Genomic DNA, 13,958 nt, shown 5'->3' on the forward strand with positions numbered 1-13,958 from the left:
CATATTTGTTGCTGAAGTTGGGAAAGGGTTTGAAGGAGACTGTTGACAGTAGGCACGATAAGATGCCAGAAATTACCTTCACATTCTAGGATGACACTGGGCTGGTGGAGTTTGAGTTGAGGGCAGCAGGACCTTATACCATTGAACGTGGCGATGGGATGTCTAAACCAGTGACCCATGATTGGCACAATACATGGTGTGCAACGACCAGACTCTGCTTTAAAATGGGGAGTCCTCAGGTTAAAAAGTTTATTTATTAGTGTCACAAGTAGGCTTACATTAACACTGCAATGAAGTTAATGTGAAAATCCCCGAGTCACCACACTCCGGCGCCTGTTCGGGTACACTGAGGGAGAATTTAGCATGGCCAATGCATCTAACCAGCACGTCTTTTGGACTGTGGGAGGAAACCGGAGCACCTTTGCTCCATTAAAGTGTAATTTGAAGATGAGCAGAAGTGAAGCAGTAGATTAGATCCCCTTGGGGCAGTTGTGTGTTTGTTGGGGGAGGGTGGCCAGTGCAAAGATTCAAAATGGACAAAGCATTCGCGGTCCATCCCGACCCCCACCTCTTCCCCAGCCTGACAGAGCCTTCCCCCGCTCAGCTCAGCCCACCCTCCCGGGGCCCCGGAGCCCCAACCCACAGCCGGGGCTTTAGGCCTTCCTCTCGCCCTAATCCCACTGAGCTGATCTCCGGCCGCCCCGGGACACCTACCAGGCCGGAGCTCATCTTGCCGCCTCACTGGAGCTCAGGCTGACAGGAGCCACCTGCCGCACTGGGCCTAGCGCGAGCCGCTGTCTCCCTGGTAACCGGCCCGCCGTCTCCCCGGTAACCGGCCTCCGCCAATCCAGGTGCCGCTATCCCCCCGCGCGCCGCTCGCGCCGCCGCCAGGCCCCTCCCCTCCCTTAAAGGCGAGGGCACCAACCCAATTTCTGTCCGCCGACTGATATCTCACTCATTCGACCAGTCATGCTGCTCTCCACTTCAATGGCAGTGCGGCATAGTGGCACAGTGGTTAGCACTGCTGCCTCACAGCGCCATGAGCCCAGGTTCGATTCCACACTATCACACATTCTCCCCATTACTGTGTGACTTTCCTCCCAAAAGATGTGGTTACCTGCATTGGCAAATGTGTAGGATGGACCTGGGTAAGAAATGCTGTCAGAGTTGGTGCAAACTCAGTGGGCCAGATGGCCTCCTTCTGCACAGTAGAGATTCTTGATTGCATTCTAAGCAACTTTTTTTTTCCGCCCCACATTTCGCTGAAAGGTTTTGGCCCAGATCATCCAGTCTCGGATGGTCAGAGACCCACCTGTCATTTGCATTTGGGGACTTCTCAGAAGTCCCAGTGCACAGACTCCGTTGGGATTACTTGGGAAGTTGGAATTTCCGATGGGCAATTCCCCTCCACCCCATGAACAATCCGACTCTTAATTCCTGGGTTACCACAGAACTGATCCCCATTCTCCCACACTGAAGCCACACGCTCTCCTGCCCCGCCAACCACTTTGACCCCTCCGCCCACCTCTGTCCACCAAGCACCTGACCCCATTACCCAACAACACCCCCAACACCCCCGTCTGCCAACCCCTGACCCCCACACCCACCAACCCCCTGAACCCGTCCGTCCACCAACCCCTTTGAAACATCCCACCCACTAATAGCTTCATAGAGTCATAAAGGTTTACAGCATGGAAACAGGCCCTACAGCCCAACTTGTCCCTACTGCCCCTTTTTTTTAACCACTAGGCTAGTCCCAATTGCCTGCGTTTGGCCCATATCCCTCTGTAGCCACCTTAACCATGTAACTGTCTAAACGCTTTTTAAAAGACAAAATTGTACCCGCCTCTGCTACTACCTCTGGCAGCTTGTTTCAGACACTCACCACCCTCTTTGTGAAAATATTACCTCTCTAGACCCTTTTGTATCTCTGCCCTCTCACCTTAAACTTATGCCCTCTAGTTTTAGACTCCCCTCCCTTTGGGAAAAGATATTGACTATCCAGCTGATCTATGCCCCTCATTATTTTATAGACCTCTATAAGATCCCCCCTAAACATCCTACGCTCCAGAGAAAAAAGCCGTAGTCTACCCAACCTCTCCTTGTAACTCAAAACATCAAGTCCCGGTAGCATCCCAGAAAATCTTTTCTGTACTCTTTCTATAAGGGGGTGACCAGAACTGTACACAGTATTCCAAGTGTGGCCTTACCAATGTCTTGAACAACTTCAACTGACTAATGAAACCAAGCATGTTGAATGCCTTCTTCACCACTCTGTCCAACTGTGACTCCACTTTCAAGGACCTATGAACCTGTACCCCTAGATCGCTTTGTTCTATAATTCTCCCCAACGCCCTACCATTAATTGAGTAAGTCCTGCCCTGGTTCAATCTACCAAAATGCGTCACCTCACATTTATCTAAATTAAACTTCATTTGCCATTCGTCAGCCCACTGGCTCAATTGATCAAGATCCCACTGCAATCCTCGATAACCTTCTTCACTGTCCACTATGCCACCAATCTCAGTATCATCTGCAAACTTACTAACCATGCCGACTAAATTCTCATCCAAATCATTAATATAAATGACAATTAACAATGGACCCAGCACCGATCCCTGAGGCACACCCCTGGTCACAGCCCTCCTGTTTGAAAAATGACCCTCTACAACCACCCTCTGGCTTCTGTCATTCAGCCAATTTTGTATCCATTTGGCTACCTCACCCTGGATCCTGTGATATTTAACCTTATGCAACAACCTACCATGTGGTACCTTGTCAAAGGCCTTCCTAAAGTCCATGTAGACAACATCAACTGCACTGCCCTCATCTACCTTCTTGGTTACCCCTTACAAAACTCAATCAAATTTGTGAGACATGATTTTCCACTCACAAAGCCATGCTGACTGTCCCTAATCAGTCCTTGCCTCTCTAAATGCCTGTAGATCCTGTTTCTCAGAATACCTTCTAACAACTTACCCACTACAGATGTGAGGCTCACCGGCCTGTAGTTCCCTGGCTTTTCTCTGCAGCCCTTCTTAAACAAAGGCACAACATTTGCCACCTTCCAATCATCAAGCACCTCACCTGTGGTTGTCGATGATTCAAATATCTCTGCTAGGGGATCAGCAATTTCCTCCCTAGCCTCCCACAATGTTCTGGGATACACTTCATCAGGTCCCAGGGATTTATCTATCCTGATGCACTATAAAACTTCCAGTACCTCCTTCTCTGTTATATATATACTCTTCAAGATATCACTATTTATTTCCCTAACATCCATGGCTCCAAACCCCCTCCACCTGCCAATCCCCCACCTGCCCTTCAGCCCCCCAAACCCTCTGCTCGCCAACGCCCCCACTTGCCAATCCTCCTGACCCTCCTGCCCACAAATCCCTGAACCCCATTGTCCATCAGCCATCCACTGCTGCCAACACCCCGAACCCCTCTGCCTGCCAACTCCTGAACCCTCTCATCCACCAAACCCCCTGAGCCCCCCACCTGCTAACAATCACCGCCCGACTACCCCAGATTCTCCAGCCCCAGCAAAACTCCCCTCCGCCCTATTCCCCCACTACCTGACGACCTCCCCAACTTTCCCAACACCTCACTGACTCCCCCGACTTACCTCCCTTACCCATCCAACCCCCTCACCCACCCTACCCCTCGCCCAGTTACCTCCTCTCCGAAGCTTCTCAAAGAACATTAAAATTATTTACCAGAATAAGGTAGCTGGTGCCATAACAAGGGGCATTACTTCTGCGCAGATTCCCTTCACCAATGTCTCCAAGGTTTCCTGCACTGAGTGAGTTTGAAAGGACCCACAATCCGAAGATTGCCTTGAAGAATTGGAAGCAGGTAAATGGGTATTTTGTTGTCTGATCAGTGTTGGAAATAAGCATTCCCACCCTGATTGGAAGATTTGGGCCCAGGTATCAAAAAGAATAGCCCAAATTTTCAGCTGCCCCAAAGCCCCAGCAGATATTGATCCCTCACCATCATCCAAATTGTTGATAAGCTGAATGCTTTTAGCATTCCACAAGGAACTGCAAAAAAATACAAACAACAAGGTTATTATTGAACGGCTGAGTTTTGAGTTTTCTGCAACAAAAAAATTCTTCTTGAATGGGAAACTAAGAAATCACAGTATCATAGTGGTGGATGCCTGGAACTCACTGCCGGGGGAGGCAGTGGAAGCAGATACGAAAGTGACTTTATAGGGATGTCTTGACAAATACATGAATAGGATAGAAATAGAGGGATAAGGTCCCCGAAAAGGTAGGAGGTTCTAGTTCAGTCAGGCAGCATGGTCGGTGCAGGCTTGGAGGGACAAAGGGCCTGTTTCTGTGCTGTAATTTTCTTTGTTCTTTGTATAGAATTCCTACAGTGCAGAAGGAGACCATTCGGCCCATCAGGCTTGCACCAACAACAATCCCACCCAGGTCTTGTCCCCGTAATCCCACATAATTACCCTGCTAATCCCCCTGACACTAAGGGGCAATTTAGCATGGCCAATCAACCTAACCCGCACATCTTTGGAGTGGGGAGGAAACCAGAGCACCCGGAGGAAACCCACACAGACACGGGCAGAACGTGCAAACTCCACACAGTCACCCTAGGCTGGAATTGAACCAGGGTCTCTGGTGCTATGAGGCAGCAGTGCTAACTACTGTGCCACTGTGCTGCTCATGGCTAAATGCACTGGATACTGCAAAGGCTATGGGCCCTGACAATATTCCAGCAATAGTACTGAAGACATTTGCTGCAGAACCTGCTATGCCCTCAGCCATGTTGATCCAGTACAGCTACAACACTGGCATCTACCTAGCAATGTGAAAAATTGCCGAGGTTTTTCCTGTACACAACAAGCAGGACAAATCCAACCCAGCCAATTACAGTCCCATCGATTTACTCTCAATTATAAGTGATGGAAGGGGTCATCAACAATGCAATCAAGCAACACTTGCCTAGTAATATTCTGCTCACTGATGCTCAGTCTGCCCAGGCCACTCAACTCCTGACCTCATTACAGCCTTGGCTGAAACATGGACAAAAGAGCTGAACTCCAGAGGAGAGGTGAAAGTGATTGCCCTTGACATCAAGACAGCATTTTATTTGGTGTGGAATCATTATTTTTATTTTTGATTTTATTTATTAATGTCACAAGTATGCTTACATTAACATTGCAATTAAGTTACTGTGAAAATCACCTAGGATCAAGGAGCCTTAGCCTGGAATCAGGGGGAAAGCTCTCTGCTCGTTGGACTCAGACCAAGCACAAACGAAGATGGTTGTGGTTGTTGGAGGTCAGTCATCTCGGCTCCAGGACATCACTGCAGGAGTTCCTCAAGCATGTGTCCTAGGCCCAACCATCTTCAGCTGACCTTCCTTTCAGCAGAAGGTCAAAAGTGGGGATGTTCGTCGATGATTGCACCAAGTTCAGCATCATTCATGACTCCTCAGATACTGGAGCAGTCCATGTCTAAATGAAACAAGACCTGGGCAATATCCAGATTTGAGCTGACAAGCGACAAATAACATTCATGCTGCACAAGTTGCCAAACAATGACCATCTCCAACAAGAGAGAATCTTAACTATCGCCCCTTAACATTCAGTGGCATTACCATCACTGAATTCCCCACTGTCCATATCCTGGGAGGTTCCATTGACCAGAAACTCAACTAGACTAGCCAGGGCTGGCCATGTCCCTCTCCCCTGGGGCTATACTCGTCTTTACGCCCCCGGGGGGATCCCCATGACAGGTTCACATCTGGATGTAAACGTCGCTGAGGTTTGAAAATATGGTTAGGGTGGAATATATGGCAAGGGGGTGGGGGTGGGGGCTGATAATTATATTTAAATTTATTAAAATACATTTAAATGGGGTTTTCACCCTCACTACGTCACCAGCGAGGGGCAGGAAAGTCATGGAACGTAATCTCATGGGAGAGAATTGCATTTCCCGATTCTGGATTTTCAGCCCTTGTTGCCATTCTCTTTGACGGTGAAAGCAGACAGAAAATCACCCCCAGAATAATGTATGGATAAGATGTTCAGTTGGGGCCCTTCATCATATTTCTGACATTTTCTTTTTCAGAGCCATAATTCTTCCATGTTGTCAATTATTTTTGTCGAATGCAACTTGTTCTTCTTAAAGGACCCAGATTCTTCTTTTGAATATTCTTCTCAAGGGAAGTTCTTCTGGCCCACAAGTTTTTGCAATCTGATCCACTTTGCCACATTATTGCCCTGACTATCCTTGCTTCAGCAGTTACTCCCTGAATGATCCATTTTGGCACATCTGTGATATCTTGTTGCTTTTTGACTTCTTAAGGGCTGTTCCCAACTCGTGGATCTTCATTCCTGTACCAAATTGTGGAGGTTCTTTATCTGCCAGTTCCATCTAAACTGCGATTTCTACTGCTGTCTTTAAAGTCAAAGCACGTCCAGTCAGCAATCCTCTTTTGATAGCCTCATTTAGGAGACCACAAACTGGATGATCTTGAAAAGTGTCTTCTAAATGACTCACAATGTTGTGCCAGCCGTTTTTAATGTTGCCACAAATTGAGTAACACTTTCATCTTCCACTTGATTCCTTTGGTGTAACTTAAAACTAAACTTGAACCATTCCACGATGATCAATGGCTTTGGAGAGTAAATGTTCTTCAAAGATCTTTGTCTAAACATCGTAAGTTTTGGTTCCTGGCTTTGCTGGATGAAGTATGCACTGGGGCAAATTGAAGGTTTTACTTCCTAATGTACTGAGAAAAGCTGGTATGAGCAACTCGTTTGCAATTTTATTCGCTTGTACAAAGTATTGAAAATGCTTTGCACAGGAACACCATGATTCATCTTCCTTGAAAGGATACATGGATCCTAATTGACCCACCATTTCTCTTACAGACACAAGCGATTCGAGACTGCTGAGTATATATATTTCTGCTGTCTTCCCAGTACTCCCCTGTTTACCCTGGAGATAGTTGACTTTATGTATTTTTTTCAAATAACCCCAGCCACCTAGTAGAGGCTTCCTTCTTTTTAAATATGCCAGATGCTGCCTGGATTCTCACCCTTCTCTGATCGGGAAAAAAAACCCTCATTTAAAACCACACAGAAAGCTTCCACCCTTTTTCAACTGTGTAGTGAGTCTTCTGCTCTGCCGCTACAGACTACAACATGTACGTGGACTCTGCAGTTTAGAAGAGTCTACCCAATTTATTTCTCCAGTAACAAATGCTATATTTGTTTTTGCTTTTTTTCTTACTTCGTTTTCTTGCTCTGTCACTCCAATCTTTGATCCTGTTGTTGATTTTCCCCAGCCTGCTAATATTTGAAGTGCGAGGACCTACCATGCTTTTTTTGCCTTCGGATCTTTTCTCAATGTTCTTGGTGAAACAAAATTCTGACTCGTTGCCAATTTTCTTTTTGTATTGTCCTAACTATGTTAGGGGTTGTGGGTTTTAAACATCAAGAAAAAGATGTAATTTGCACAAGTCGGTTCAAAGGAACAACAACACAGGTGTATTGAAGGAGCTATTGCCAAACAGAGTACAAAATGAAACTGAAATTAAACAAGAACGGGTGGCACGGTGGCACATTGGTTAGCACTGCTGCCTCACAGTGCCAGGGACCCGGGTTCAATTCTGACCTTGGGTGAATGTCTGTGTGGACTTTGCACATTCTCTCCGTGTCTGCGTGCGTTTCCTCCAGATGCTCCAGTTTCCGCCCATGCTCCAAAGATGTGTGGGTTCAGTGGATTGGCCATGCTAAATTTCCCCTTACTCTCAAGGTCCTGGGTGGGATTGTTGTTGGTGCAGACTCAATGGGCCAAATGGCCTCCTTCTGCACTGTAGGGATTTTATGGATTCTAAGAACCTGTGAAATACCCCAATGATATCACCATCAAATCATGACTGGCTGGCTCTTAAAGCAATTACGCAACTACTTAAATATATAACAGCCTTCAAAAAGTGAGTCGAGCTAAATCTCTCTGAAGTTCATTGGAAAGTCTCAGAAACAGCCATTCAATTAAACTAGACACCCACATCTGAGGGAAATACAACACTTAGCACAGCAAGTATATTATTTTCTACCAATTGTATAAAATTCTGTTTTAAAAGAGTTAATTCCTGGTCAAACATTGTATTAATTGCTCCACCGAAGTCTTTGTGGTGAAATGGATGCTTAGATTTATCAAAACATTCATTATAAATTCATTACTCACATTATGTAACTCCAAAATAATTAATTCTGCTTGTTTGGATTATTATCCACAGATCCTTAGACACAAGCAGAGAAAAAAATCAATAAATAGATGTATTTTTCATCATCAGACAGAGAAGGTCATTATACAGCAAATGATAACTTCAACTATCCATAGTCCCATGAGCCTTACCCCAAGGGAACACAAGTTGGAGGAATCAATGCTACATTGATGTTGCTATATCTCAAACTAATCTTCCCATTGCATGTTGGCACAAGATCACTAAATTTTCTTTCAAGTCTAATACTTTGGGTTAAAAAGAAATACATAGATGCTGGGAATCAGATATAAAAAATTAGATTCCTGGGAATACACAATGTTTGAAAATAGAAAAGATTGGTTAATAAAAAAAACACTTCCACACCACCTACCCAGCAATCCAAAGGTTTTTGATATTTCACTATAGTCTGTGAAGCGATAGTTGAAGTAATTGTGAAGCAATTAGTGGCTTCGTCTCTGAAAATTTGTATGAAAGCTTGATGGTATTCAAGACAAAGGAATACCAAAAGCAGAGTTGTAAAAGTGAATCCTTGCTGAAAACAGCTGAGGGAAAGCACTGTTTGAAAGAAGATTTAAAAGTGTGTCTTTTTAAGTCAAAGTTCCCTCACTGCATCCCCATGATATGGCCCCGTTCATAGAATCCTACAGCGCAGAAGGAGGCCATTCAGCCCATCGAGTCTGCGCTGACCACAACCCCACTCAGGCCCTATCCACATAATCCCATGCATTTACATTAGCTAGTCTCCCTGACAGTAAAGGGTAATGTAGGAGGAAATGGGAGCACCCGCAGGAAACCCACGCAGACACAGGGAGAATGTGCAAACTCCGCACAGACAGTGACCCAAGCCTGAAATTGAATCCAGGTTCCTGGCGCTGTGAGGCAGCGGTGCTAACCACTGTGCCACCGTGCTACCCAAACACAAGTGAGCCGCCAAAGTCAGACAGGAGTCAGACATTCATATAAGCTCCATAAGGATCTATGCAGTGTCTCATCATCATCCTCCTAGAATGTCAGGACTATGGGCAAATGCTGTGTCTGCATGATGGGAGCCTTTTCACTGAGGATGTGTGCGCTGCCAATAGTCAGACATGAGTCCAAAGTTTAAAAGATGCAATGTGAGGATCTATGGAATGTCCAGAATGCATGTCGCCATCACCCTCCATGAATCTAGCAGCTACGAGCATGTCCTGAGCATGCCAGCCTTGTCTGGATATTGCAATAGACTCTTGGCCATCATCCTCGCCTTTGAGGACCTCCTCACCCTCGTCCCTGGAGATGTCTTCCACATTGAAGGAGATATGCAGCTCCTCCATCTCTTCCTTTGGGAGTTTCTTCCCACATTGCACTGTTAGGTTGTGTAGGGTGCAGCAGGTGACAATGATGCGTGACATCCTCTGTGGACTATATTGCAAGGTTCCACGCGATCGGTCCAGGTGCCAGAACCTAACTTGCAACATCTGGATCATCTTGTATCTCCATCAATGTACAAGTTGCAGCATAAGTCTCATTATATCTTCCCTCTGTTGGAGATAGGCGTCTCATGGATGCCATCAGCCACATCCTCAGTTGGTAGCCCTTTTCCCTGAGCAACCAACCCTGCAGCCTCTGTGCATCTTGGATGGCATCAGGGATCTGAGAGTGGGTGAGAATGTAGGAGTTGTGGACACTCCCTGGGAATCGTGCACAGACCTGCAGAATGCATTTGTTATGGTCCCAGACCATCTGAACATTCAGCAAGTGGAAACCCTTGCGATTGATATCTGCTTGTTACCAATGGAGATCTGAGTGCCAAATAAGTGCAGTCGGTGGCACCCTGCATCTGTAGAAACTTGTGGATCTGCATAAATCCCAGCTTCCAGTTTGCCTGATCCCAGCCGAAATGCACAAAGTTGTCTGCTTTCATGATGATGGTATTCATGACCTCCTGGAAGCACCTGTGTGTGGAGGCTTGTGAGATCCCACAGTGGTCCCCGGTGGATCCATTAAAGGAGCCACTGGCATAAACATAGAGCACTGCAGTCACTTTCATGGACACTAACAGTAGATGTCTTCCAAGTCCCTTTGGCACCAAATCCTGCAGCAGGTGGCAGATGTGAGCAACCCCTGGACATGCGCATTCTTTGGCAACACTGGTTCTTGGTCATCTGCAGCAAGACAATATAGACCCTCAGCCTAGCGAGGCACCTATGAGTGATGCCTGTCTGGGGGTTCATCCTCTACATGCAGAGGGGTCTTTCCGCCCCTTGCTCTTGAGGGTTCAGCTCCTGTCTTTGGTGAGCCAAGCTCCGCTGTCAAATTCTTCCCCATCTTCTCTCCTGTTTATAAGCAATGAGGCAGAAAATGAGATTGCCAGGCTCCATCTTCCTGACAACCTCCTCATTGGTGCAGCAAAGGGAGAGATACAACAGTCACCTTTAGTCTGCTGAGGACCAACCTTTGTCAAGTCATCATTTGCAGCTGTCTCTCAAGGCCCCTTTATGCATGCCACAGAGTCTTGATCACCCCATGAATATCCAGTGTTCAGTGCACATGATGGCTGATCAAACAACCTCCCCACACTACTGCGCCACACAACATGACCTCCGGCCACTCAACTGCATCCTGATGCCTCAACGCGGGTGCAGGCATTGTCCTGACCTGCATTCCAAATCATTGTGTTTTTCTTCTACCCGCACTTGTCAATGTAAACTTTAACATAAAGCAAGGGATTAGGGGTGCACCCCTCAATCAATGCTCCACAGTCACCTCTCTAAAGGAATCCTCATACTTGCCAAGTCACTCAGTGGTTCTGTTGAACCATAGAACTCATTGGATTTGTATGTCTGTGCATAAGTGGTTAAATGTAGTGCAGCAATCATTGACACTCTCAGGCATTAGTGCTCTTTGAGTGGGCACAATTTCTTGACTAGCCTGACTCCAAGCCTGTCAATTGAGCTCAAGCCAAATGACCTCAGATGCGATAGAGTGCTCATCATTGACAAGTTTTATGCATTTGCTTGGCTGTTGTCTTCACCTTCCCCTCCCTCCCTATGCTGCACCCCCCATGTGCTTGCGTGCAGCCTGTGCTGACTTCAACCCCCTCCCCCCACCCTATTGTTACCCAAGTCCTGGGGGTCCTTGCATCCCTTCACTCTTGCACAGTTTGCCTTGCCACAAGGCAGGCGTGAAGAAGCTGCTGTGGAGACCTGCCTATGAGCACCCGCCCTCCCCCCAACGCATATGAGGAGCTGCTTTCTTGAAATGGGATCCACAAGCACTGCATGTTTGCCCTCTCCTCCGAGTTCCCCTTGGAATTCAGCTCACCGGGTGCACACCTTTTGAAACCACTGATACATTGCACGATTCTACGATCATGCCGCCGTGAGACTTAAGTTAGACGTGGGGGATGGTTTTGACATTTCGCCTCTGTAATTATATGCAAATTTATTATAAAGGATTTCCTGACATTTGACAGTGGGAAAGGTGGCCCGCCATTGATGGGGAGAGGGGATGATCACGTCTGCATTCACTCCACAGGCAAACACGCCTCAAGCCTCCTAGTGATCTTTTCCAGTCAGCTGTTTGCAAAAACAGGCAAAGTGCTGATCGTACCCAAACAGCCTGTGCTTGCAAAACTCACATTAGATGTGATTGCTAAACAATCCTGATTGTGCTAAGAATTGCATTGAAAACTAATTGAAGATTATCAGTTCATCTGGCTGTGTGGCTCACTCGTGCATGTTAGAAGCCACATATATTCACACAGGGCCTGGCTCTTTGACAGAAGGAGCATGTCCATGCATTATGGGTGGGACTTTACGGCCTCGCTCGTCCCGAAACCGTAAAATTCTGTCCAAGGTCAACGGACCTTTCCATGGTCCACCCCTCACTCGCTCCGATTCCCGTAGCAGGCAGGGTGGTAAATTTCAGCCTATGTCTTTTCCAACCAATGAGAAGTTTGGGGGACAGCCAATCTCTGGTGCACTCCCCATGGCAATGCAATGATCAATTAGAGCTGACCTGCTTGGTTTGAATTTGAAACCAAAGCTTGACAGTTAACAGTTAACTCTTTTCTGCTGCATTTCCCATGGCAACACCTCTACCAATCAGACTCCACTTTCCAACCAATCAGCACTCTCTTCTGATGCAGTATAAATTCTTGTTCCTTTTACTGTTGGTTTATTTTGCACAGCTGCTCTGATGAGTGCGAGACAATAAACTTCAAGAACGTGTCACTTTTTTCAACAATAATCAAGTTCTGTATTACAAAGTGACTATTTACGATATTCCTTAAACTTTCTTTGACCAAGCCTTTGGGTCATCTGCCCTACTGATTCCTTATGTCATTCAAAATTTGATTTACAATGCTTCTGTGCAGCACCTTCAGATATTTTATTATATTAAGGGCGCTATATAAATTCAAGGTGCTATTATCGCCATCAATGGATCATTGTGATTCTGTATTTTGCTCCAGAATCCCATGCGGATTCAAGTTGTTGCTAAAATGAGCTGGTGGCAAACTGTAAATATTAAACTGATGAAGCTTCCATCTTCCATAAAGCCTGAAATATCCAGCACGATTAATGTGCAGCAGAGAACATTTTTCTAATTGCGTTCTTTGGTAATAGAAAATGATGTATTACTTTTTTTAAATTCATCCGTGGGACATGGGTGTCGCTGGCTGGCCAGCATTTATTGCCCATCCCTAGTTGCCCTTGGAGGGCAGTTGAGAGTCAACCACGTTGCTGTGGCTTTGGAGTCACATGTAGGCCAGACTGGGTAAGGACGGCAGATTTCCTTCCCTAAAGGGATATTAGTGAACCAGATGGGTTTTTCCGACAATCGACAGTGGTTTCACAGTCATCAGTAGATTCGCAATTCCAGATATTTTTTATTGAATTCAAATTCCACCATCTGCCGTGGCGGGATTCGAACCCTGACCCTCAGCATATTAGCTAAGTTTCTGGATTAATAGTCTAACGATAATACCACTAGGCCATTGTCTGCCCTTAAACTGGCTTGACTGATAAGTGGGCTGTCCATGATGGCCGTGGATGGTATAACACTGGTGGAGACCGGATTAAAATTGCTTATTCCAAATCTTTTTCATAGAAAAATGGCCAAGCTGTGACACAGGGAAATAATATTTTTGCTCAATGTGTTTGTCAAAACATATTCATATCGCAAATAATTATAGAATTATAGAAACATACAGCAAAGAAGCTGGCGATTCAGCCCATCATGAAAAGAGCTACCCAATTATACCCACTCTTCTCCCCTCCCCCTTTTCCCCTGTATTTTATGTTTCCTTTTCAAATTATATATCCAAATTTGCAAGTTATTTTTAAACCTGCTTCCACCCTTCCAGATGGGGAAATTGTAGATCATAATAACTTGTTAAAATAATGACTCCATGGGGCAAATTTTACCGTCCCGCCCGCCACGGGAATCATAGAATCATAGAAACCCTACAGTACAGAAAGGGGCCATTCGGCCCATCGAGTCTGCATCGACCACAATCCCACTCAGGCCCTACCCCCATATCCCTACAGAGCGGAAAAGGGCAGACCATTGGAAATCCTTGGGTGGATTTTTATGGTTTCGATTTGATTTGATTTGATTTATTATTGTCACATGTATTAGTATACAGTGAAAAGTATTGTTTCCTGCGTGCTATACAGACAAAGCATACCGTTCGTAGAGAAGGAAGCGAG

At 46.0% G+C, this 13,958-nt stretch overlaps 1 protein-coding gene across 3 annotated transcripts in view; it reads right to left on the reverse strand.

Annotated features, from left to right (window-relative positions):
• The window catches only part of LOC144485000 (POC1 centriolar protein homolog A-like), a 99,216-nt gene extending 98,303 nt beyond the window's left edge, over positions 1–913 (reverse strand). For 2 of the 3 annotated variants that reach the window (XM_078203336.1, XM_078203340.1), the window contains exon 1: positions 715–883. In XM_078203336.1, the coding sequence (XP_078059462.1) occupies positions 715–729 (15 nt within the window). In that variant the 5' untranslated portion in view covers positions 730–883. Of the gene's footprint in view, positions 1–714 lie in introns of all 3 variants that reach the window. The other variant, XM_078203328.1, reaches the window with a different exon arrangement.
• Between the last annotated feature and the right edge of the window lie 13,045 nt (positions 914–13,958).

Source organism: Mustelus asterias, chromosome 3 (assembly GCF_964213995.1).
Source record: "Mustelus asterias chromosome 3, sMusAst1.hap1.1, whole genome shotgun sequence".
Classification (NCBI taxonomy): domain Eukaryota; kingdom Metazoa; phylum Chordata; class Chondrichthyes; order Carcharhiniformes; family Triakidae; genus Mustelus; species Mustelus asterias.